Below are 26,666 nucleotides of genomic sequence, written 5' to 3' on the forward strand. Positions count from 1 at the left end.
ATCATCGGTCTACACCCACCCTTAAATCCTTTTTTACAGGCATCAAGACACACATAGAACCTCTCAAACTGAGGAGGACCCTCGAGCATTGGGATTACACCAACTTGAACTGTAGACCCAGGGTTACTTGTAAGCAACTCATTCGCATAGTCCCAGATTAGTCCATACTGAGCAACTTCATCACCCTCTACCACTTTCCTAGCAGCTTTCAATGCTCTAGTGATGCAGGTGTTGTTCAGGTTTACGTTACACTTCCTCACAAACCACTCATACACTTCACGATGTCTCATTGTAGGATGCTTCCTAAGTTTTGGAACAAGTTTGCTTAGTGTCCACTGTTGGGTGGCTGCCCTGTTTTTTCGCCTTCTAGGACAGATATGGTTGTCAACCAGGGTTTTAATCTGCCACGACCCGTCTTGCTTACTACGTGCACAGTATACTACCCAAGGACAACCCTCAGCCTTACATACAGCCCTAACCCGAACATTGTCATTCTTTGTAAACAATATGTTTCTACCTAACTGGATTGTGTAGTCCCTAGTTGCATGCATAAAATGTTCCTTTGATTTGAATATCATACTAACCTCAAATTTGAGGTCCCCGAACTTTGCCTTGTCATTATACTGGGGATAGACGGTTGGTGATTCCTCATCAGAGTCTAGTTCCTGGCCTGAGTCCTCCGAGTGCCATGAGTTGAGATCCGAATCATTATCCTCAAGGGGATTATCCTCTAGGTCTGCCAAATAGAAACCACAAATTAAGTAATCAGTCATGTGACCAAAATTAAATCAACATCTACAAACCAATTGATTTAACCAAATACCTGAGTCACTTTCATCCTCACTCTCAGAAGCTTCATAGCTTGAGTCGTCAGTCTCTATTTCTTTCTCTGCTAATCTGGTCTTAGCAGGCTTGTGCTTCTCCTTAACCTCCCTTTTTTTGTTCAGCCTTGTAGAGTTGACACCATTATCACTGTCACTGTTAGATTCATCATCTCCTAGTACCCTTGGAGGTTTGTAAAGGCTGTCTTCAGCACTCTCATAGGAGTCATGAGAGTCACTGTCTTCCTCAACCTCTACTGCCTTCACATGCCTGCCTGCCCTTGTGGTGGTAGTGACCTTGGCCTTACCTTTAGGCTGAGCTGTAGCAGAGGTAGGTTTGGTAGGCTGACTATAGGCCTTTCTCTGTTGTGATGAAGTTTGCACAGGTTCATGTGACTTCTTGGTGGGCTGAGATGATGGTCTGCTGGGCTTAGTGGTTGGTCTAGTGGGCTTAGCTGATGGACCCGTGGGCTTCAATGATGGTCCAGTGGGCTTAGTGGGCTCCTTAGTGGGCTGGGTTGGTTGCTTAGTGGGCTGGGTAGGCAGTTTACTGGGCTGGCTTGGTTCCTTTGTGGATTGGGTAGAAAATTTCTTGGACTGAGAAGGCAACTTCGAAGGCTGAGATAATCTGCTTCCTTCAGCTGATGCATTCGTGGACTCAGAGCATGCTTTTTGGTGGGATGGTAACTTGGTGGGTTGAGACTGATGTCTCTTGGTCTGGGTTGGGTTAATTTTAGGCACATCTTCTTCCTGCTCATCAACCACACATGGCTCTGAAACACCATGCTCGAAATACAGGTTGATCAAGTTGAAGTTCCTCCTGCAATCTTTCACCATTGCAACCAAATCATCATCTGTGGCCAGCCTCCTCAGCCCATATTCAAGGGGAACTCCTGGAGATTTCCACCAGCACTCCCTAGCCTCAGCATATCCCAGTTCGACATAGTACCCCCTCACAAAGAAAACGTCAAGTGTGTCAGCTTCAACTCCCATTAACACCTCTGTGTGATCCGGCTCATAGTACAGATATCCATCCTTATCCTTTTTAAACTTCCCACCATGGTGAAATACAAAAGTCATCGGAGGACCCTCCATCTACAAGTGCAAATAAATGTAGTCAACATCAACATCTAAAACAACTCCTCTCTTACAAATGCATGTAAACACACATCAAACTACATAATCATAATCATCACAAACCCTCAACTCCCAGAAAAACCCACCACATAAGGACCAGGAAACCCCTAACAAACGCATACAGAATATCTTCAGGGTAATCCAAACCTCACTAGATGGTTCTTAGAACTAAGTCACCCTAAACCAATGGACACCAACATTGCAAAATCAACAGAAACTGTGAAAAAAATTAAGCCTTACCTACGGCAGTTACTGTTCCTTCCTCCAACTACGAAACTCCTCAGCGACCTCCTCCAACGTAGCAGGGCCTACTCTTCTACAAGCCTCGCACACACGAATGCTCGATAACGCCACCAAGTTCTGATCAAAGGATCTTTGGGCACAGTACCAGGGTAGAGAGAAGACGAGGGATTTTGGAGCGAAAGTGGAAGAAGTTTGTTACGAGAGAAGAGAAGGGCAGAACGTTTGAATATCCACATGTGGCTCATAAACGACGTCGTTCCACTGATTTAGGGCTGAGGGTATGAAACTACGACGTTTTGCACCTCTCCACGCTGGCACTTAACGTTCCACCTCACCAAACGTTAGCCACGTCACTACCTCAGATGACAGAAGGACAAACTCGACCAACGTGAATAACTTTCGGGGACGACTTTGATTAATTTTATCTTTCGAGGACTAAAATGGAGATTGGGGTATCTTTCAGGGACGATTTTGACTATTAACTCAAAATACTAATATTTCAAAAAATATATTATATTTTGATTTGAACAGTATTTAAGTATACAATCATTTTATTTGTTATATGTCAAGAAATTAACAGCATACTAGTGATTAATGTATTTGAGTATTTTATTTTTTTAAATATTATTTATATACTAAAATTAATTACTAATATATTTATATATAAATATATATTATTTAATTTATTTTTAATGTATATTTATATTTCATTATATATTTTATATCAGTAACTGATTTTAGTTGTTAGCATAATTATTAATTTTTAGTAAGTTTATTTAATTTTTTTTCAATTTGTAACAATTTAGCATAATTAAGAATGATAAATAATTAAATTATTAGTCAAATTTATCATATTATCTATTTTATTAATTACTTAAGTATTTTTTATTAACAAAAACATGTTCAATCAATATTTATTATTTTTGTCAAAATTATTAATTTTTTGAGAGTTACTTTGTCTTCTATGTTTTTTTAAAGTTATTTTTGTTCGTTTCAAAAATTTTGGTACTAATTTCATAATTTATTCTAATTCGAAATAGCCCTAAAATTTTTGTTTAAAACAGATGTTAATAAGATAAAACAAACAAAAATGACATTAAATTAAGAAAGTGAAATTAATCTCCTTTCCAGTTCCGCGTTAATGTCAATGAATAATACTCTCTATCTCGCTGCTTCGACAATTTCCCCTTATTCACACGAACACAAACCCTTGAAGTAGTGATCTATATACATGGCTTCCACCTTTTCTTATTTATCTAGATCATGCAAGTATCATGTGTTCCTGAGTTTCATTTCTGAGTTTCAGGAGTGAAGACACTCGCTCTGGATTCACTAGCCATCTTTAATAAAACTCTTCTACATACATGGCTTTCACCTATTCTTCTTCATTTAGATCATGCAAGTATCATGTATTTCTGAGTTTCAGAAGTGAAGACACTCGCTATGTATTTCTGAGTTTCAAAAGTGAAGAGTATTTGGATTTGTCCAAACAGGTGATCCAATATTGTGCTGGTCTTCCATTGGCACTTGAGGTGTTGGGTTCCCACCTTTATGGTAGACCCATTAAAGATTGACAAAGTGATCTTTGAAAATTAGAGAGCTTTCCAAATGTCGATATTTTTTATTAGTTAAAAATAAGTTATGGTGGTCTAGATTCCATGGACAAGGATATTTTTTTGGATCCCGCTAAGGAGACAATGGACTATTTGTACAATGTGTACAATGGTTATTGGTTATGAAATGAACATCTCCTATACTATTTAGAATAACCATCCGAGTACAAGGGATAATAAACATCTTCTCGAAAAATTAATTTAATTTTTGGGTTCACCAAGGATCGAACTCTTGACCTTTCAAATCTAGCACTTTAATACCATATTATAATACCACTCATCCCAAAAGCTTCAACTGATGGAAAAATGTAACACTAATAATTATATCTCTAATATTCCATAAACCTCCATTGTACTCATTGTATAAATATTTCATTGGTTTCCCATACTTTCCCTATTTTTTTAGACATTGCTTATTTTTTCAAAGGATGGTTTCAAGGTAGTGTAATAGCTATGTTAAAAGGGCGTGGTTATCATCTTGAAATTGGTATCGCGACTTTGATTGATAGATCTCTACTCACTATAAATGAGGAAGGTAGGTTGAAGATGCATGATTTGGTCGAAGAAATGGGCAAACATATTATAATTCAGGAATCTCCAAATGATCTTAGCAAGCATAGCATGTTGCAAAGTTACGAGAACATCGATATTGTTCTTACTCAAAACAAGATAAATGGAAACTTTTTCACAGTTATAAAACTAGAAAATTAGAAGAAGAATTTGATAATGCGTCTAATATTGTATTTTCGCAATTAAAAAAAAATTCTCTTTCTCTACCTCTCTTGAAAAATATATCAATTCAGTATAATCGAATGACTTCTCGTTGATTTGTTGTTTAGGGAACTGAGGCAACTCAGAGCATTGTTTTAGACGACAATACTGCGGTATATGAAGGACAATATATAATGCGTTGGAGAGATTTAACTTTTTTAAATATATGTCAGCTAAAGCTCCTCATTTTAGATGGCGTAAAAGTTCCAATTCTTAGCTATATTCCCCCTTTATTGAGAGTTTTGCGTTGGATAGAGTGTCCAATGGAAACTGTGTCCTTTATGGATCAATACTATGAGCTTGTTGAAATTAATCTGTCTTTTATTTATCTTTTATTTATTTTTCTCGTTGAATATTTTTGTTTAGAAATTTTTGTATGTTTATTGATGTATATTATTGTATTTTGTAAAAAGAATTTTTATTATTCTTTGTTCATATAAATTTTTTAATTATTTTTATTAATGCATATTTTTTTATAGAACTTTATTTTTTATTTGATTTTGTATATTTTTTACTATGTGTTCTTAAATTAGTATATATTTTATTTACTATAGAGCTTATTTGGGTGAACTTTTAAGAAAAGATCTTTTTTTAAGTTATCTTTTTTTGAGTTATCTTTTTTTAGAAGATCTTATGGAAAAGTAAAAATAATTTTATATTTAGATATCTCGTGCAAAAAGATCTTTTTATCTATCAATTATGTTTGGGTATAATAATATAAATAGGGGTGTCTGCGGATCGGATCAGATCGGATATGGCCGAAAATTCGATTCGATCCGCACAATTTTCATCGGATCGGATCGGATATGATATCCGCACTTTTTAGTTCCGGATCCGATCCGATCCCGATTCGCAAATGTGCGAATCGGATCGGTGCGGATCGGATCGGATATCGGATATATCCGCATAATTAAATCTTTTCTTTTTAATCATATTTCAATGTAAAAAAATTCAATAAAAATATTTCTTTCATACGTTTAAACTTATTTATTCCTAAAATATTTTTAATCAAACTCTTTCTAAATAATAAAAATAAAATAATACAATATATGAATAATAATTACTAACTAAAACATACAAACAAGTAAATATAATACCAAACATATATATTTATTTATTTTTAATTATTATTGTGCGGATCTGCGGATCCGCGGATTGGATACGCGGATGTAGAGCAGATATCCGTGATCCGATCCGATCAATTTGCGGATCGGATAGTACCGCAATTTTCGGATCGGATGCGGATATTTACCGCGGATCTGCGGATACGATCCGATTCATGGACACCTATATAAAAGTACTTTTTGGTTTATTTATTACATAAAAAACATCATTTTTTTAAGAAAAAAGATCTTTAAAAAAAGATGTAAATTATAACTTTTCAAAAAAGATCTTTCTTTTATTTTTTTAGTGTTTTTACTTTTACTACTAGAAATTTGTCAAAACACGCTAAAAAATAAAAAAAATCTTTTTTTTTTCAATAAAAAAATCTTTTTTTAATAAAATAATGGCACCCAAATAAGCACTTTGATTCATTGAAATAAAAGATCACCTTTTAAAATAAATACTTTAAAATCTTTATGTAAGTGACCCTTTTCTAATTAGCTAAAATTAAAGTGGAATTGTTCATTAAGCATTGTATCATTAGAACTGAAAAGAAAATGATTAACGCCACTGAAGGCACTATATTATTACATCATATGAAACGATGAAAATCTATATCCAAATTCAGATAAGAATTGAAAGTGTAAAAGTTATTATCATTAACAAGAATTAAATCACGGTTATATCCTACTCTAAAGTCTAATCAAACTATGCATAAATTGCCTCATTACTAATCTTAGAAATCAAAGGCACCTCATAAGTTCTTCTTCTTGTTAACCTTCTTCTTGGACTTACAAGAATCTTGGCTCTTACCGGCTTCATGTCCATGGATCATACCATGCAGCTCGGAACCAATGAGGTAGCAAAGATAAGTATCAATAGTAATGAACATTGTCTTCTCATCCATATACACATTGTAATAACAGCACGAGATTTCTTCATCGTACCAGTCCAACTTCTCTTCCGGCCTCACCACGTCAAAGTGCTTCCCCAGCACTGTCTTCGCCAACTTGTCAACATTGTACCGCCACAGATCCACCTTCTCCCCACCTCCTTCATCCCTTCCTCCGCCATTGCCCTAAGGTCCAACGCCTTCTTCAGCTCGATCCCGTGGTGCTTCTCCAGCTTTGTCTTCACCTTTTCGATCTCCATTCCCACCGCGATAACCCTAGGGTTGGCGAAGAAGTCGCAGAGGGGCCTAGGGTTTTGCTTCGCTTTGTAAGAGTCAGCTTGTTCGAGAAAAGGATAGAGGAGGCAGTGAGAGCCAACACAGAGGGAGATGAAGTCGTAGCCGTAGTCCTTGACGCCGCGCTTGGTGTACTTGGTAAATTGGTGCTGGGCGGTTACGCCAACGATGACCGGGGTGTTTTTGGAAGTGGACTTGAGGAGGTTGGTGAGCCACTTGGAGAGCGTTTGAGAAGAGGTGGTATTGATGCAGAGGATGCTTTGGTCGTCGGCATAAACGGTGTAAGGATAATGGCGGGAAGTGAGGTCGTACGTCTCGACTTCGGTGATCATGCTGGGTTCAATGCTGATCTTGAGAACCATTGTTGTTAGTGGTTGTAGGATCAGGGACTTGCAACGGTTGTCGGATCGTCTTCTTGGAGCGGCCGGGGTGGTGGAATCTGCAAAGATACTCCGCAGAATGGATCTGAAAGGTATAAAGGATGAAGAATGAGTGAGTAGCTAAGGGGGCTCTGGCTCCCCTTTATATAGCTTATAATAGTTATCTTATCTTATCTTATCTGGCTAAGATAAGTGAAGTATTTGAATTCGAATCATCTTATCAAATATATGTCAGCTAAAGCTCTTCATTTTAGATGGCGTGATAGCTCCAATTCTTAGTTTGGCTATATGAGTTTTGCGATGGATAGGTTGTCCAATGGAAACTCTGCCCTGTATGAGTCAATACTATGAGCTTGTTGAAATTGATCTGTCTTGTAGCTCCAGCATTATACAAGTATGGCATGGAAAAAAGGTGAACCTTTTCGTGCTAAGCTCTATTAGATTTTACTGCATTGATTAACGTTTGCAAGGATGTTAATGGTGTGATGTTTCTTTATTTTGTTCAGTTTCTGCAAAAGCTGAAGTACTTATATCTGTCTAAGTGTCCTCGGCTGAAACAAATTCCAGATCTTTCTGAAGCTCCCAATCTTGAAATACTTCACGTTTAATATTGTGATGAACTGAATGATTTTCCCTCGTATCTCACACGCCACAGTCTTGTTAAACTTAATTTATTTTGTATTTCAACATGTATTTTGTATTAGTGGCTAATTTTGGTATACACCCAGATTGGTTGTTTCATTATATACAAGAATATTTAAGTTCTTAAGTCTGGTGCGGATCCTCCATTATGTACAACTAAAAAGAACATGTAAAAGAAACAAAAACAAAAGAGCAGACCCTCGCATTTAGTGCTCAAAATTGCAAGCAAAAGTGTGAATTTACTAATTTCTTACTCTCAGAAAAGTGTACACGGTTAAATACTGTAATAATGTTGAACCATGGAACTATAAATTAACCACTACTTTCTCAACATGTTATTCAAACCAATTTATGTCCAACTGTATTCTAGTTTTGTAAGCCGCTTATGTGTATCTTGATAATTCCAGATCACCATCATCTACATTTGATGCTGACTCTGCATTATCAATTCTTTTACCCTTCTCCACAAGGGTGTCGTCCTATAAAATCATTTCATGAGGTATGTTTATAATTCAGTAGTATACTTAATCCGCTTAATTTCTATTGCAAAACCAATGCTGTTAGAATTGGAACTTTGATTCACAATTAGTGCTTGTTTTCTTACTTTCCAATTTTGATTTAGGGAAATTGGGTAGTTAGGAAAAAAGATGATGTATAAATTATGGGTGTAATGTAATAACAATAACATACATTCCTCTTGAACCAAATAAAAAGCTTATTTTTACTTATGAAAGCAAATAACAAAAGAATGTAAATTGTTCAAGAATATTGGATAGTGGATACATCATCATGAGTTACACAAATCATTTTTCTAAGGTCTCTCACGTAGCATTTCTCAAAGAATTATTCAAATGAATCGATTTGACTGAATTACAGTAAATTAAAATTAAAGTATGAAATTAGAAGAAGAAAAGACCTTGATTTTCAAAAGAAGAGATTGCATGGAAGTGAGCTTAACAATGAAAACAGCATCTCAACAGCTTCCTTATTATAAAAGTTCAGCCAATGAAGTTCTTTAATGTCACTCTCATTCTCCCATCACCAATAGCACCCACCTCAGTCATTCATTTTTGTTAATTAATTAATATTATCAAATTATCATTAAACTAATGCAAATGTTCTCTTTGCTTCACTCAAAAGCTAAGATCTTTTTGCATCAAAAAAAAAAAAAGCTAAGATCTTTTCTCACTTTTAATCCTGACCATTAAAATCCCATTTTCCACGCAGCTTCTAAACCTTTGACTCAGTCACATTAGCCACCGCAAGTTCTTTTATTTTTTACTTTTTCTGGTTTCATTGCATAGAAGAGACAAATGAATGAAACTGAATCTTTGGGAGTCATTTTTTCAATGTAGTGAGAGCATTTTTATTTACAGTAATGCCTGTCATTGACCAGAGTAACTACTAAATTCTGAGTTCTAATGAAGTTTTTTTTTTCTATATTATTGTATGCCAAGTTGAGTGAAGCTTCACTTAGTCCTGTTCTTGTGCTGTAACTTGTATGTTAGTTGTTATGCTTGAAGGGTGTATGTAAAAATTCCTGAACTAATCCTGATCAATTCTTTTTTTTTTCTCTTTTTTCTCCCTTCGTTTTTTTTTTTTAAAAAAAGGGAAATTGCTAGTTTGACAAAGTTCAAAGATTGAGTTTGTGGGGTTCAATTTTATAGTGTGAAGTAATGTCACAAAGTTTGAAACATACTATTCCTTCACTTGGTTTTTGGAGAAGGAGTGTTAATGTGACAACACAAAATTCATATAGGAACCTTTCTTTCTGAAACTTGTTAAGTGCTTATTAGACAAACTTTGAGTTGACAAAAAGTATTAAAGTAGTTGCTTCAAGTGGTTGACCTGGAGGAAGAAGAAACTATCATCACTATGGAAATGGAAGGGAGGGGATTCTCTGGCTTGTAATGAATAATAATCCCCTTTCTCCTACCCTTCTTTTCATCTTTTGTGTCCTATAAAACTACGAAAGCTGCTTCTACTATTTCCCCCTAATCCCACAAACACAAACCCGTGAAGAAGTGATCTTAGTTCTTTACTAATAATACTCTTCTATAGAAGCTGCAGAGTGCAGATACAAACCACAATCCAATTCCACGCTGCTGCTTTTGAAGTTCAACATATATACATGGCTTCCACCTCTTCTACTTCTAAAAGATCTTGCAAGTATCATGTGTTCCTCAGTTTTAGGGGTGAAGACACTCGCGCTGGATTCACTAGCCATCTCTATGCCGCACTCACAAGGAAGGGAATCACTACCTTCATTGATGACAGCAACCTTCGTAGAGGTGATGTTATTTCAGATGAACTTCTCACAGCAATTGAAGAGTCCATGTTTGCAATCGTTGTTCTCTCACCAAACTACGCTTCCTCCACTTGGTGCTTGGATGAACTCCAAAAGATACTTGAATGCAAGCATAAGTTGGGGCAACACGTCGAAGCAGTGTTCTACGGTGTGGAGCCTTCTGATGTCAGGCACCAGAAAGGAACCTTCGGAGAAGCTTTCTGGAAACATGAATACAAATTCGGACAAGAAAGTGACAAGGTTAGAAGATGGAGAGATGCATTAACACAAGTTGCCGGTTACTCTGGTTGGACCTCCAAAAATCAGTAAGTTCCCTAATAATCATTCGCTTCATTTTGTTGTTGCTGCAAATTATGTTAACTGAATTATTAGAACACCTCTGAAATTATAGTAGTGAGAAATTTTAGACAATATGAAAATATATGTATACATATATATGTACACTACTTGTAAGTAATTGGATTGGGGTGATCCTCAAGTTTCTAGTATTTGGTTAAGAACACTTTAAAAAGAAATTGGAAAGAAAATAAACTTTCTCTTCTTTTGCACAAATTTTGTTGCTTTAATTTTCTTTTATGCCTTGCCAGACTTACAAAGAAACATTTTTCTCTTAATAGGAATGAGGCAATATTGGTGGAAAACATTTCTCAGAGTATACATAAAAAATTGATCCCAAACTTGCCTTCTTCCATGAACAAGCTTGTAGGGATTGATTCAAGAGTGGAACAAGTGATTAGTCACATTGGTATCGGGCTTAGTGATGTTCGTTATATAGGCATATGTGGGATGGGCGGCATAGGCAAGACAACTATTGCTAGAATAGTATATGAAGCCATCCAAAGTGAATTTGAAGTTTCTTATTTTCATGCCAGCGTAAGAGAGACATGTGAGAAAAATGGTATTGTTCAAGCACAAAAAGAGCTTGTTGGCCATATCAATGGAAGTTCGAGTAATTTTAATAACGAGTATGATGGGAGGAGAATAATTCAAGCTTCTTTGTATCGCAAAAAGGTTCTTCTTGTTCTTGATGATATAAATGAAGAAAAACAGTTGAAGAATTTGGCCGAGGAACAAGATTGGTTTGGTTCTGGAAGCAGAATAATCATCACAACTAGAGACATGCATCTGCTAAAGATACATGATGCATATAAAATTTACAATGTTGAAGGGTTAGGGGAAAGTGAAGCCTTTGATCTCTTTGGTTTGAAAGCTTTTAAACAACGAAAGCCTGCAGAAGAGTATTTGGATTTGTCCAAACAGGCGGTCCAATATTGTGCTGGTCTTCCATTGGCACTTGAGGTATTGGGTTCCCACCTTTGTGGTAGACCCGTTAAAGATTGGCATAGTGCTCTTGAAAAATTAATGAGCTTTCCACATGTCGGCATTTTTGATACGTTGAAAATAAGTTATGATGGTTTAGATACCATGGACAAGGATATTTTTTTAGATATTGCTTATTTTTTCAAAGGACGTTCCAAAGATGGTGTAATAAAAATATTAGAAAGGTGTGGTTATCATGTTGAAATTGGCATTGCTACTTTGATCGATAGATCTCTACTCACTATGAATGAGAAAGGTAGGTTGGAGATGCATGATTTGGTTGAAGAAATGGGCAAACATATTGTAATTCAGGAATCTCCAAATGATCCTAGCAAGCGTAGCAGGTTGCGGGGTTACGAGGACATCAATCTTGTTCTTACTCAAAACAAGGTAAGTGGAATCTTTTTCACAATTATAAGACTATAAAATTAAAATATGAATTTGATAATGCATCTATTATTCTATCAATTAAGTATAATTAAATGACTTCTCCTTGATTTGTTGGGTAGGGAACTGAAGCAACTCGTAGTATCGTTTTACGCGATCAGGATTTCTATCAAGAACAAGACATAATGCGCTGGAGAGATTTAACTTTTTCAGATATATGTCAGTTAAAGTTCCTCATTTTAGATGGCGTGGAAGCTCCAATTCTTAGCTATATTCCTTGTTCATTGAGAGTTTTGCGCTGGAGACGTTGTCCAATGGAAACTCTCCCCTTTATGGATCAAGGCTGTGAGCTAGTTGAAATTAATCTGTCTGATAGCTCCAGCATTGTACAAGTATGGCATGGAAAAAAGGTGAACCTTTTCGTGCAGAGCTCTATTAAATTTTACTGCATTGATTATTGTTTGCAAGGATAGTAATGGTGTGATATTTCTTTGTTTTGTTCAGTTTCTTGAAAAGCTGAAGTACTTATATCTGAAGTGCTTATATCGGCTGAAACAAATTCCAGATCTTTCTGAAGCTCCCAATCTTGAAATACTTGACGTTCAATGTTGTGATGAACTGAATGATTTTCCCTCGAATCTCACACGCCACAAGAGCCTTGTTAAACTTATTTTATATCGTTGCTCAAGTCTCGAAACTCTTGCGAGTAAATTGGAGATGAATTCCCTCAAGGAACTGGATCTTGGTTTCTGCACAAGTATGAGGAAACCTCCAGAATTTGGAGAATGCATGAAACATTTATCAGTTCTTTCTTTGTGGGGAACAGCCATAGAAGAACTACCCACAACGGTTGGCTGTTTAGTTGGCCTAAAGGAGTTGCGCTTACAGCATTGCCAAAGGCGTACTTGCCTTCCAGACAGCATTCAAAAGTTAAAATTTCTCACATTTTTTAATCTTTCTTACTGTCCAAATGTCTTTCAATCTTTGCATTCTCTATTTGGTCTGACCTCATTGGATACTCTGATATTATCGGGGTGTTTTGTCACATCTCAAGAGTCGTGGTCTTACAATCTTGGCAACTTAGTGTCTTTGACGGATTTGGATTTATCACATAACAATTTTGTAAGGGTTCCAATAAATATCCATAAGCTCCCCAGGCTTAGACATCTGAATCTAGACTACTGTCCTAGTCTGAAGGTCTTACCAGAACTTCCATCAAGTATAAGAGAGCTAAATGCACGAGATTGTGCATCACTGGATACATGGCATTCGAATGTGATATCAAAGGTGTGTTGTGGCTTTGCAGCATCAGCTAACCATGATTCTGATGGGCTCTTGCATATGTGGGTTGCACAGAATGAAGGGGACGAAATTCCATTGTGGTTTGTCCATCAAGAACAGGGTAATGGAGTATCAGTCACATTGCCACATAATGAAACAATGGCACTTGCTCTCTGTTTCCGATTATGCCCAAGGAGAAGTAGTCGTAATTATGTGGTAAATTTGCCAGTGATTTGCAATGGCAAGGAATTCATTAAAAAGCATTTAACTGTGTTGCGTGAAACTAAAAATTCTCAGCATTTCATCCTTTGCTCGAGCAGTGACTATTTTGTTGACCAATTTTGCCGAGACTATCGCTTTGAACTGGTATTTCCTAGTAACGTTGAAATGAAAGCACATAGTTCTGGGGCTCGGTGGGTGTGCAAGCAAGACATCCAGGATTTGAAGAACAGTGGGACTGAAACATCAAAAAGAAAAGCAACTTTTGATCTGAACATGAACATCACCCCACCTTCTTCTCCTTGTAGGAAAAAGATGTTCATGGTTACCCCTTCGTCTGTGTCTCCACTGGAGGAGGAAGAGGAAGAGTAAGCTGCCACTGCGGAGAAAGGGATCTTTGTGTACCCTGTTCCCTTTGCATTCCCATATCCTTATAGCTCTTGACAGAGGTTTTTCTATAAACCTATATTACATGTATCATTGCTAAGTCTAAAACTCGAGCTATATGGTTCTCCAAATCTGAAGCTTTTGCAAAGAGCTCATTGCATGCATCCAACAGTAAAAAACAGAACAAGTGAAGGACTTGGATATATTTGAAGCTGATCAGAGTGGTTCTTTAGGGGGTGTCATGAATGCAAAGAGGATCTTGTGTGCATCAAATCTGGGCATCTTTTTTGTATGCAGAATTTGTCTATTGAAGCGGTTCTTTACGCCACTTTCCTGTTTAGTTCAACTGGCTTCAGTTTGTCCTCAAAATTCAGGTATTGAGTTCTCTCTTGGCTTTGGTTGAAGTTTGAGCATGAAGAAATGATTCACCCACAAGAGTAGTTGAGTTTATATAATGTGGGTATTTGGATTTTGTTTCTAATTCTTTTGCTTTTATCCTTTGGGAAAAAATACATGAGTTGTGTTTTGATAGAGGTGAGTTTGTGTTATGCGGGTATGCCAGGGTGCATTTGTGTGCTAAATTGTGTGTTTGTAATTGTGGACATAAAAAGGATAAAATTGAAAAAAAAAACGATAAAAATGAACTGGGTTGCCATGTAGGAGCATTTCTGTAATATGGCATTTGAAGGCTGTGTTTATGTTCATGTATGATGGATTTTCCACGTTTTTGGTTTTGAATGTTTTTGGAAAGATGTTTAAATTGAGTTCCATGATTTAATTTGTTGCAATGAGGTTATAGGGAATTGTTTTTTAACTTTTGTTGCTGCAGCATGGAGTGAGATTCGGCAAGCATAACAAGTCAGATTTATGTTCATTACAGAGGGAAGAGGAAAATCTGCAGGTAATTTGTTTTGGATATATTTTAATTATGGGTATTTGTTTTGAAAGGACAATTAGCTACTGAAGCTCGCCTTTAACTAATTTGTGGGGATTAATTCTTAATTTTTTTAAGTCCAATATATTCTAATCGTTTTTTTATCCAAATAAATATTTGAAAGTGAATAATTAACTTAAAAATGGGAGGAGTGCATATAACAAATCAACCATGTTAGATGTACACTAAAATTAACTACTAGTGTAGAATATATTGAAATACAACATTCACATTAAAAATAAATTTACACATGTATTTATATATAAATATATAATGATTGATTTTTGATATCTAAATAATATTTTTTATGACCAATTTCACTTCAAATTTAATAGTATAATAGCTTCAGTTGGATCTGTTAACTGAATTAGTAGTGCTTTTAAAGTTTACTTCTCCTTACTACATGATTTACAGTATCCCTGCCCATTTCAGTTACACTTTCAATACACACTGGTTTATGAATTGAAGCATCTTGTTAAAGTAGGTTCTGTGAAGGATCATTTTCTTTTCTAAGTTGTGTTGTTTAAATATCAAGAAAGAACCAATTCACCTTTTTTGTTTAATTGCTTACAAAAATGTACTAAATATTAGGCCTTCATTTACTTTATGAATTTTTACACGCTTTATTTGCAAAGACGAACGCATTTTCTATACAAAATTCTTTCCTCCTTTTCAAAACATGTACAGTAGTAATAGAAAAAACAAAAAATAATGCTTAATGTACCTTTTTTTTAACAAGAATTTGTGTATATATTAAAATCAACCACCATGTATTTTTGTATATATTAAAATCAGTCAGTCCCGCGCCTTTGTTGCGCTCGTCGTCGCCGGAGGCAGAAGCAGCAGGTCCCAGGGCTTCCTCGTCGCCGTCAGCTTCCTCCCCGCCGTCAGCTTCTTTCGTGCAACCAGAAGCTGGTCCCAATTTGGTGGTCGTCCTAATTTTGCGCAAGATTCGTCGGTGATTTGCAACGGTAAGGAATTCACTCAAAAGAATTTAATTTGGGCGCTTGAAACTGAAAATTCTCAGCATTTCATCCTTTGCTTGACCCGTGACTATTTTGTTGACCAATTTCAGTAATAGAAAAGCAACTTTTGATCTCAACTTTTGAAGGCTGTGTTTATTATGTTCATGTGTAATGGAGTTTCCACGTTTTCAATACATACATATTTTATAGGTTTAATTATTCTGTTGGTGCCTACAGTTTTGCGAAATTTTCAATTAGGTCCCTATACTTTTTTTCCTTTTAATTGAGTCCTTGCACTAATTTTTTTTTTAATTGGGTCCCTACACTTTTTTTTTCTTTTATTTAAGTCCCTATACCAATTTTTTTTTAGTTGGGTCCCTATAAGTTAAGCCAATTACTATTAAGAAGGACTTAATTGAAAAAAAATTTAGTGCAAGGACTCAATTAAAAAGAAAAAGGGTATAGGGACTTAATTGAAAATTTTACGAAACTATAGGGACCAACAGAGTAATTAATGACAAAAAAAAAAAAAAAAAACATGTAAAAGAAACAAAAACAAAGGAGCAAACCCTCACATTTAGCGCTCAAAATTGCAAGCAAAAGTGAGTTTGCTAATTACTTTCTCTCAGAAAAGTATAAAGGGTTAAATACTGTAACAATGTAGAACCATGGAACTATAAATAAAGCAATACTGTGTGATCATGTTATTCAAACAGTTTTGTAAGCCACTTATGTGTATCTTGACTTGATATAAACATGGTTTAGATGGTGTTTCCAAATCAACACCATCATCTACATTAGGTGGTGACTCTGCATTATCAACTCTCTTACCCTTCTCCACAAGGCTGTCGTCCTGTCGGCTTTGATGTTGTCCACCTTCAAGGACAGAAGCCAAGAAACCTCGTGAAGTCCACCCCATTTTTCCAGTGCACAAGCAATATCGTACCGGCCTGCAGCAAATTCCATGAATAACACTCATTTTTTCAGGGTTGTGTCGATTTTCACCTTTGGTATGATGTTTTTGTGGATCCCATACTCAATATCAACACATGATGAGTTTATGTGATATTTCCACATGTTTTTCTTCCTCATTAGAGTTGAAGGAATGCATGTAAATCTATACTTTATTGTAAGCAGCGAAATTGAAGTTAAGAACAGGATATCTCAAACCTTCCTGCACGTTCAAATGACTTTCTCTTGGCATAAATGAAGGATCCATTCCCCAATTCCTTTGAAATTGACTTATCTGCGTGAAAAAAATGAGTTTTATTATCATCTAAGATGATGCTTAATGTACCTTTTTTTAACAAACTCCCCTGTTCTTTCCTTTTCTGTTTTGTTACTGTCTTTGATTTTGGTGCTGAAAAATATCACTGAACTAGTCTGATCTTTTTGTTGCTGAAAATAATCACCGACGTGAATTTGTTACTGATTATCACTGAACCCTGAATAATTTGTTGTTGAAAATATCACTAAGCTAGATTTTTTGTTGCTAGAAATCATCACTGGAATGAATATGGTACTGATTATAGAATTTTTATGGGATAATTTTTTCACTTTTACGTATATAGAATTAAAAAGAGAAAGAAAACGAGTCTGGCTGTGAATGAATTATTGATATTGAATCTTATTTTCCAAAGCTCCATCCTATGTAAACAAATGAGAAGACAAATGGCGTTACATTGGGGGTTTTGAAATGGAAAAATGGGGTTTCCAGCTGGTCCTTTTTCTCTGGTGTGGAACAACTAATTTGTCTATATGCACATTGATGATCATGCTAGGCTCTTCTATTGAACTTTTGGTTGGTGGAGTTAACTCAGATTTGATAATATGATATGTTATGGCACTGCAATGCAAGGCTTCTGGGAAGGATTACCAATCATGCTGTACTTTTAGCCGTTCTGATTTTATTAGTCCCACACCCTGTTCCCTTCTTTTTTCACCTTGTTTATGCAAAATTGGTTCATTCTTCTTTCGATGTATAATTTATTCTTGACTTCAATTTCCTGCATAGCGGTTAATGATCTATATTAGCAAGTGTCTGCCCCTGTGATTTTGATTATTGATGAAAAGCTGTGTTTGCTGATGTTGCATGAAAATTGTGTGCTGTTAATAAACTTAGTTTGTGCTGCCTTTTGGAGAAGCAATTCTTTGTACTGATTTCCCTTCCAACCCTAAACAAACAACCCTTATTCACCATTGGATTGGTTGAAGGATCTATCCAATAGTAAAGGGTGTGTGTGTGGACACATATCTTCCAATTATTAACAAACACAATTGGAACTTTGAAGCAATTGATTACTTAAAACAGTATTCACCAGGAAGAAGCATTTTTCTTTCCTGACTTGGGGCTGCTATTATTAACCTGCATGCCAATCTTAACAAAGTTTATTTCTTTTTGGTTTATGTAAGTTTTGCTTAGCTTTCATTCTTGCAAGTAGTGCTGGTCTTTCATTTTTGGTTTATGTAAATGTTGCTTAACTTTTTTGACTTTTTGATGCAGAAGAAGGAAGATATTGGAGATTAGCAAATTCAATCAGTTTCAGCTCAGCTTGGTTTGCCATAGGGTTGGTTGTTTGCTTCTCTTGTTTACACAAATTAACTATTGACAATAGTGATCTTATGCAAATGAAGTGCTTCTAGTTCTAGATGTTAAGCTAAGCTGTAGTGACTGTATTTTCTAGTTGTAAAAAAGCATCTAGTAGCCCCAACCATAGGCTAAAAGTTTCAAAAGAAATTTAAATTCCAAAAGTGTTTTTTTTTTTTTTCCTTTTACCAGATGGCTTTTATGATGCAGGACATGATCTGCCATTTTAGCATCTTGAAAACTATGAGAGAAATGGGTGTCTTCTCACGTGTGAAGCCATCTTGTTAATCAGGTTTGTTATTTTATTATTATTGGTAGTAATAGTATTAGTTGTGGAAGTACTGATGGTAGTTGTATTAGTGGTCGTTTACAGTGACTGAATTGTTTTTCTCTTTCAGCTATCTTACAGGGATGAGGAGTTGGATGCTATTATACTCTCTGCTTGTACAGCAATCTTACATCTGAAGCACTTAAATGACTTGAACATTCTTGAAAATCAAGCTGTTATTGATAACTTGAGGATTGTTTCGTAGCTTGCACTTTTCATGTCAGATCATTTTGGAAGCAGTAGTAGAAGTGCTGTTGTAAAAAGGACACAGAAGTCTGTGCCTGCTTCAAACTACAAGAAGCCTTATGTATGTGCTCAACTGAGAGCAACACTGATATAAGTGAAAACAGTGATTTGTTGTGTTATTTTGGTGTGCTGATCAATTTTCTCAAAGAATGCTGAGGCAGGTGGTGGTTCAACTTGACCCTGCACCTGGATGCATATGCCTTTTGTATTCACTTTGGAGGAATGAAATACAAATGCCATTTTATGATTTTTGTACTTTTTTTAATATATTTTTTATACACTTTTTTAGTATAAGAAACAAATATTTTATCTGCTTTCACTTCTAATAGTAAATATAAAAAATTACAAAAAAAAGTATACACAAAAATTATACATAACATTGTTAATATATTATGGTCTCTTTTTGGTGCTAAATTGATAGTTTAGTCACTGGGTACTTTATGCAATTATGATAAAAATAAAACATTAATTGTGACAGAATCAGAATTCTATGTTAGTATATAAATGTTAACATATAAAATACAAAATTAAACATATAAATATGCAATTTTGTGTGAGTATTATTACATGTTAACATATAAAATACAAAATTAAACATATAAATATGCTTTAATATAGTTAGCGTGGAAGTGTGAGACTGTGAGATGGGGAGGATGGCGGATGGGGGTGAAAGTGGAGGAGGGTGACAGAGAGAAAGAGTGGAATAGAATCTGAGAGAAGAAAAACTTAATTATTAAAAAAGACTTTTAATACCAAAATTATTAAGAAGAACCAAATCTTTTTATAATATATAAGAAGAAGAACCCCATTCCTCTTTTAGTTCCCAAAGTGAAAAAGGTCACAAAAATAAAAAAATGAATAAAAAATAAATAATTAATTAATAAAAATCACTAACATTTTAAGAAAAATAAAATTTATCAACATAAAAATTATAAAAAATAAAATAAAAAATAATTAAAGATATATTTATCTCCTTTTAAAAAGATTTGATTCGTTTTCTTAAATATTATAAAAATATTTGATTCGTTTTTTTAAATATTATAAAAAGATTTGGTCCTTCTTAATAATTTTAGTATTAAAAGTCCTTTTTAATAATTAAATCCTCCTAACGGTCCTTTAGAATAATTTTCCCATTTTTTTATATAATTATATATATTATAGAGATATTTTAATCATTTTATATATTAAAAATATTATAACTATTTTATATAAAAAATTTAATTTAAATCAGTTTAAAATTTAGTTCATCTAATTTTTTATATAAACCGATTTATTCAATCTAATATTTATGTAGCATTTTGATTAGTTGAAATAAAAGATCTTTTAAGAAAAATATTTTAAACATCTTTATGTAGGTGATCTTTTTTCTAATTATGCTAAGGTGGAACTTATCTGCAGTAAACTTTACATGAAATTGTTTTTGGATGGATGACACGTGTTATTATTTGATTTAAAAAAAATTCGGTTTATTTTTTACAAATAATTTAATTAAAAAACCAATTGATATAGCTATAATGTTAAATTTTTTACCGTATATTATTTTAAAAATAACTTGACTAATTTAAATGAGAAATTGTAATTAATTGTTTACTATATAATTTTTTTAACAAAAATTATAATTAAAATCATTAAAAAAATAAAATTATCTAATATATTAGACCGGTTCAATGTTAATCAGATTTTTTTCTATTATAAAATATAAAAAAAATCATATTATTTTTTTGGATTTAATTTTTATATTATGTTTTCATAAAGTTTGCACAAAATTTTCTTTTCACATTGACTAAACTTATTTATTTACATAAAGTTTGTTTATGGACTCAGCAACGATTTGAACCGTATTAGTATATTTTTATTTTTTAATTAATTTAATTTTATTTAAATAATTAAAATTTTAAATTATAAATTTATATTAGTTTGTAATTTAAAATTTAAATAGATATAATTTAAATTAATAATTTATAAAAGAAAATAATTAATGCCAAATCCAGATAAGAATTGAAAGAATAAAAGTTACTATCATTAACAAGGATCGAATCACGGTCATATACTGCTCTAAAGTCTAATCATACTATGCATGACATGAATTGCCTCATTACTAATCTTAGAAATCAAAGGCACCTCGTAAGTTCTTCTTCTTGTTAACCTTCTTCTTCTTGGACTTGCAAGAATTTTGGCTCTTATCGGCTTTATGTCCATGGATCATACCATGCAGTTTCGAACCAATAAGATAGCAAAGATAAGAATCAATGGTGATGAACATTGTCTTCTCATCCGTATACACATTATAATAACAGCACAAGGTTTCTTCTTCATCATACCAGTCCAGCTTCTCTTCCGGCCTCTCCACGTCAAAGTGCTTCCCCAGCACTGTCTTCGCCAACTTGTCAACATTGTACCGCCACAGATCCACCTTCTCCCCTACCTCCTTCATCCCTTCCTCCGCCATCGCCCTAAGGTCCAACGCCTTCTTCAGCTCGATCCCGTGGTGCTTCTCCAGCTTTCCCTTCACCTTTTCGATCTCCATTTCCACCGCGATAACCCTAGGGTTGGCGAAGAAGTCGCAGAGGGGCCTAGGGTTTTGCTTCGCTTTGTAAGAGTCAGCTTGTCCGGGAAGAGGGTAGAGGAGGCAGTGAGAGCCAACGCAGAGGGAGATGAAGTCGTAGCCTTGGTCCTTGACGCCCCGCTTGGTGTACTTGGTAAATTGGTGCTCAGCGGTTACGCCGACAATGACCGGGGTGTTTTTGGGAGTGGACTTGAGCACGTTGGTGAGCCACTTAGAGAGCGTTTGGGAAGAGGTGGTGTTGATGCAGAGGATGCGTTGGTCGTCGGCATAAACGGTGTAAGGATAATAGCGGAAAGTGGGGTCGTAAGTCTCGACTTCGGTGATCATGCTGGGTTCAATGCTGATCTTGAAACCCATTGTTGTTAGTGGTTGTAGGATCAGGGACTTGCAACGGTTGTCGGCCGGGGTGGTAGAATCTGCAAAGATACTCCGCAGAATGGATCTGAAAGGTATAAAGTATGAAGAATGAGTGAGTACCTAAGGGACCTCTGGCTCCTCTTTATATAGCTTATGATAGTTATCTTATCTTATATTATCTTATCATATCCGACTTATCCGGCAAAGATAAGTGAAGTATTTGAATTCGAATCATCTTATCAAATATATGTCAGCTAAAGCTCCTCATTTTAGATGGCGTGATAGCTCCAATTCTTAGCTATATGAGTCAATACTATGAGCTTGTTGAAATTGATCTGTCTTGTAGCTCCAGCATTATATAAGTATGGCATGGAAAAAAAGTGAACCTTTTCGTACTAAGCTCTATCAGATTTTACTGCATTGATTACCGTTTGCAAGGATGTTAATGGTGTGATGTTTCTTTATTTTGTTCAGTTTCTGCAAAAGCTGAAGTACTTATATCTATCTAAGTGCCCTCAGGTGAAACAAATTCCAGATCTTTCTGAAGCTCCCAATCTTGAAATTCTTCACGTTGAATATTTGATGAACTGAATGATTTTCCCTCGTATCTCACACGCCACAGAGTCTTGTTAAACTTAATTTATTGTGTTGCTTAAGTCTTGAAACTCTTGCGAGTAAATTGGAGATGAGTTCCCTCAAGGAACTAGATCTTGGTGACTGCACAAGAATGAGGAAACTTCCAGAACTTGGAGAATGCATGAAACATTTATACGTTCGTTCTTTTTCATACACAGCCATCGAAGAACTCTACCCACAACGGTTGGAGAAAGGGTTCTGTGTGCACCCTCACAAATGCGGAGAGGATCTTGTGCACATGAAATCTGGGCATTTGTTTTGTATGGAGAATTGTCTACTGAAGTTGTCCTTTATGCCACTTTCATGTTTAGCTCAACTGGCTTCAGTTTGTCCTAAAAATTCAGGTACTCAGTTCTATCATGGCTTTGGTTATATAATGTGGGTATTTGGATTTTGTTTCTGATTCTTTTATTATTTGGGAAAAAAAAATACATGAGTTGGGTTTTGATAGAGGCGAGTTGGTGTTATGTGAGTATGCGAGTGTGCATCTGTGTGCTAGATTATATGTTTGTAATTGTTGACATGAAAATTATAAAATTGAAAAAGATGAAATGAACTGGGTTGCCATGTAGGAGCGTTTCTGTAATATGAGCATTTGAAGGCTGTGTTTATGTTCATGTATGATGGATTTTCGTTGTTCTTGATTTTGAAGGTTTAAATTGGGTTTCATGGTGTTAAATAAATTAGTAGTATCTTTAAAGTTTACTTCTCCTTACTACAGGATTTACTATATCCATGTCCATTTCAGTAACACTTTTAATGTACACTTTGCTATACAAATTGAAGCATCTTGTTGAAGTAGTTTCATTACTAGCTTCTGCCAAAGATCATTTTCTTTTCTAGGTTGTGTTGTTTAAATTTCGCTTAAGACAATATATTATAGTCATTGGCAATGCATTAATTTATTATTCCATCACACACCTACATCAGTACTTTCCAAGAAAGAACCAATTCACATTTTTGTTTAATTATTTACAAAAATGAACTAAATATTACATGTAGGCTTCATTTACTTTATGAATTTCTACGCACTTTATTTGCAAAGACGAACGCACTTTCTATACAGAATTCCTTCCTCCTTTTCAAAACATGAATAGTAGTAATAGGAAAAACAAAAAATGATATTTAATTTGTACCAACATTTTTTTAACAAAAATTTTAGGTGTATACAAAAATTAACCACTATATATTTGTATATAAATACATGTTTAAATCGTTTTCAATGTGTATATTATATTTCAACATATATTTTATATTAGTGGCTAATTTTGGTATACACCCAGATTGGTTGTTTCATTATATACAAGAATTTTTAAGTTCTCAAGTCTGGTGTGGATCCTCCATTATGTACAACTAAAAAGAACATGTAAAAGAAACAAAAACAAAAGAGCAATCCCTCACATTTAGTGCTCAAAATTGCAAGCAAAAGTGTGAGTTTACTAATTTCTTACTCTCAGAAAAGTGTACACGGTTAAATACTGTAATAATGTTGAACCATGGAACTATAAATTAACCACTACTCTCTCAACATGTTATTCAAACCAATTTATGTCCAACTGTATTCTAGTTTTGTAAGCCGCTTATGTGTATCTTGATAAATACATGGTTTAGATGGTGTTTCCAGATCACCATCATCTACATTTGATGCTGACTCTGCATTATCAACTCTTTTACCCTTCTCCACAAGGGTGTCGTCCTATAAAATCATTTCATGAGGTATGTTTATAATTCAGTAGTATACTTAATCCGCTTAATTTCTATTGCAAAACCAATGCTGTTAGAATTGGAACTTTGATTCACAATTAGTGCTTGTTTTCTTAGTTTCCAGTTTTGTAAGTCACTTATGTGTATCTTGATAAATACATGTTTCCAAATCACCATCATCTACATTATCAACTCTCTTACCCTTCTCAACAAGTCTGTCATCCTGTCGGCTTCGATGTTGTCTCACCTTCAAGGACAGAAGCTGAGAAACCTCGTGAAGTCCACCCCATTTTTCCAGTGCACGAGCAATATCGTACCGGCCTGCAGCAAATTTTATAAATAACACTCATTTTCAGTGATCGTGTCGATTTTCACCACTGATCTGATGTTTTTGTGGATCCTATACTCAATATCAATAGTGAAAATCAACACATGATGAGTTTATGTGATATTTTCACATGTTTTTCTTCCTCATTAGAGTTGAAGGCATGCATGTAAATCTGTAGTTTATTGTAAGCAGCGAAATCAAAGTTGAGAGCAGGATATCTCAAACCTACCTGCACGTTCAAATGGCTTTCTGCTTGGCATAAATGAAGGATCCATTCCCCAACTCCTTTGAAATCTACTTATCTGCATGAAAAAATGAGTTTCATTACTATCTAAGATGCAAAAACAATAATGTAATGCATATGAATCAATGACTACTAAAACATCTTTTAGGGACTTTAGAGTAAGGAAGGAAATGAAGATTTTGCAACCCACCTTGTCCTGCAGATTTTCGATGGTTTTCGTTGTTTGTAAGGCAAGGAAAGATTCATGATGGTTGCAATCTTTGTGAATCCACCCATGCGAGTGATAGCCTTCTCGATATCAATTCTTCCGTGTAAACCCTTCTTCTCCATGTGCTGCAATGAATTTAGTATTTCGATATCCCTTTGTAAGCCAGGAACTTTCGGCCTTTGTTGCCATGAACTTTGAAGTTTGAACATTGCAATTAGGAGTTTCCACGGCCGAACCATTGTCTTCGTCCTTTTCCAAACCAGACGAAGCAATTTGTTTCTCCTGTTTATTGCCGACAAATTAGATGGCAGATCTTCAAAAATGACCTGAAATGAAATAAGAAAAAGAACTAAAAAAAATTTCAGCAATTAAAACAGTTACTATGTGTACCATGATCCCTTTGCATTCCCACAACACTTAGTCTTAGTCTTTATAGCTCTTGACTATAAACCTATATTACATGTATCATTGCTAAGTCTAAAACTCGAGCTATATGGTTCTCCAAATCTGAAGCTTTTGCAAAGAGCTCTTTGCATGCATCCAACAGTTAAAAAAAAGAACAAGTGAAGGGCTTGGATATATTTAAAGCTGATCAGAGTGGTTCTTTAGGGGGTGTCGCGAATGCAAAGAGGATCTTGTGTGCATCAAATCTGGCCATTTTTTTGTATGGAGAATTTGTCTATTGAAGCGGTTCTTTACGCCACTTTCATGTTTGTCCTCAAAATTCAGGTACTGAGTTCTCTCTTGGCTTTGGTTGAAGTTTGAGCATGAAGAAATGATTCACCCACAAGAGTAGTTGAGTTTATATAATGTGGGTATTTGGATTTTGTTTCTAATTCTTTTCCTTTTATCCTTTGGGAAAAAAAATACATGAGTTGTGTTTTGATAGAGGTGAGTTTGTGTTATGTGGGTATGCCAGGGTGCATTTGTGTGCTAAATTGTGTGTTTGTAATTGTGGACATAAAAAGGATAAAATTGAAAAAAGATAAAATGAATTGGGTTGCCATGTAGGAGCATTTTTGTAAGATGAGCATTTGAAGGCTGTGTTTATGTTCATGTGATGGATTTTCAAGGTTCCTGGTTTTGAATGTTTTTGGAAAAATGTTTAAATTGTGTCTCATGGTGTAATTTGTTGCAATGAAATTACAGGGAATTGTTTTCTTAACTTTTGTTGCTGCAGCATGGAGTGAGATTTGGCAACCATAACAAGTCAGAGAGGATCTGAAGCAGCAAATGGAAAAACAACTTTTGAGCAAACTGAACTCATAAAGAAGAGTTATTACTTAAGCAAACCAAACTTCTTCTAGAGATTGCTAAAATCTTAATGATGGCTAAACATGGTTCCATACCTGAAGAATGCGGATTTTATTATTATCTCGTGACAAAATCTTACTGATTGCTAAATTCGGAATGATCCTGCAACAAATTACATTGATCAATTTGATCGAATATAGCAATGCATCTAGAAAATTTTCAATGTGTGGTTTCGGTACATGAAAAAGAATAAATGACTTACTCAGGTAGTTTCTCATAGGCAGTCAGAAGATTCCATACTTCACAAACAGGAGCTTTAACCGTAATGCTTGCAACAACACAGCAATGGACGCCTCCGTCTTCCTTCACATCAAAACACTTTATTGGTTACTTAAAGTACAAGTCATTGTGTTAAAATAACTTGATAGAGATTGGTTACCAGAAGGCCATCAAATCTGCGGAGATGAACTTCATCCACCATTCTTCACATTCTCTATTACCTAAGAAAGT

At 35.0% G+C, this 26,666-nt stretch overlaps 2 protein-coding genes across 13 annotated transcripts; both read left to right on the forward strand.

Annotated features, from left to right (window-relative positions):
* Window positions 1-7,311: 7,311 nt before the first annotated feature.
* Window positions 7,312-25,026, forward strand: LOC127741145 (uncharacterized). 4 transcript variants are annotated; one of them, XM_052252856.1, is made up of 4 exons: window positions 7,312-7,347; window positions 22,257-22,762; window positions 24,043-24,134; window positions 24,897-24,940. In XM_052252856.1, exons 2-4 carry the CDS (start codon window positions 22,468-22,470, stop codon window positions 24,921-24,923), a joined length of 414 nt encoding a protein of 137 aa, XP_052108816.1. In that variant the 5' UTR covers window positions 7,312-7,347; window positions 22,257-22,467; the 3' UTR covers window positions 24,924-24,940. The 4 variants fall into 4 exon arrangements, with proteins under 4 accessions (XP_052108816.1, XP_052108817.1, XP_052108818.1 ...); XM_052252857.1 differs by having other exon boundaries at window positions 7,318-7,347; window positions 22,577-22,762; window positions 24,897-25,026; XM_052252858.1 differs by lacking the exon at window positions 7,312-7,347 and adding an exon at window positions 21,794-21,894 and having other exon boundaries at window positions 22,577-22,762; window positions 24,897-25,026.
* On the forward strand, window positions 9,527-25,976 carry LOC107463204 (disease resistance protein RPV1). Of its 9 annotated transcripts, none has more exons than XM_052252846.1 (10): window positions 9,527-10,510; window positions 10,823-11,915; window positions 12,035-12,322; window positions 12,417-14,173; window positions 14,629-14,700; window positions 15,529-15,704; window positions 16,464-16,708; window positions 18,202-18,265; window positions 18,496-18,577; window positions 18,684-19,124. In XM_052252846.1, the coding sequence occupies exons 1-4, from the start codon at window positions 10,029-10,031 to the stop codon at window positions 13,782-13,784; spliced, it is 3,231 nt and encodes a 1,076-aa protein (XP_052108806.1). In that variant the 5' UTR covers window positions 9,527-10,028; the 3' UTR covers window positions 13,785-14,173; window positions 14,629-14,700; window positions 15,529-15,704; window positions 16,464-16,708; window positions 18,202-18,265; window positions 18,496-18,577; window positions 18,684-19,124. The 9 variants fall into 9 exon arrangements, with proteins under 9 accessions (XP_052108806.1, XP_052108809.1, XP_052108808.1 ...); XM_052252849.1 differs by having other exon boundaries at window positions 16,500-16,708; XM_052252848.1 differs by having other exon boundaries at window positions 15,533-15,704.
* Window positions 25,977-26,666: the final 690 nt, after the last annotated feature.

The sequence above is a fragment of the Arachis duranensis genome, chromosome 8 (assembly GCF_000817695.3).
Source record: "Arachis duranensis cultivar V14167 chromosome 8, aradu.V14167.gnm2.J7QH, whole genome shotgun sequence".
In the NCBI taxonomy this organism is placed as follows: domain Eukaryota; kingdom Viridiplantae; phylum Streptophyta; class Magnoliopsida; order Fabales; family Fabaceae; genus Arachis; species Arachis duranensis.

Excerpts from the sequence above, each read along its gene's own strand:
- LOC127741145 (XM_052252856.1), top strand. The coding sequence starts at position 22,468 with ATGAGTTCCCTCAAGGAACTAGATCTTGGTGACTGCACAAGAATGAGG. Across the intron at positions 22,763-24,042 it reads AGTTTGTCCTAAAAATTCAG|ATCACCATCATCTACATTTG; the intron begins GTACTCAGTTCT and ends TGGTGTTTCCAG. Across the intron at positions 24,135-24,896 it reads CTATAAAATCATTTCATGAG|ATTTTCGATGGTTTTCGTTG; the intron begins GTATGTTTATAA and ends CTTGTCCTGCAG.
- LOC107463204 (XM_021129874.2), top strand. The coding sequence starts at position 10,029 with ATGGCTTCCACCTCTTCTACTTCTAAAAGATCTTGCAAGTATCATGTG. Across the intron at positions 11,916-12,034 it reads TTGTTCTTACTCAAAACAAG|GGAACTGAAGCAACTCGTAG; the intron begins GTAAGTGGAATC and ends TTTGTTGGGTAG. Across the intron at positions 12,323-12,416 it reads AAGTATGGCATGGAAAAAAG|TTTCTTGAAAAGCTGAAGTA; the intron begins GTGAACCTTTTC and ends TGTTTTGTTCAG.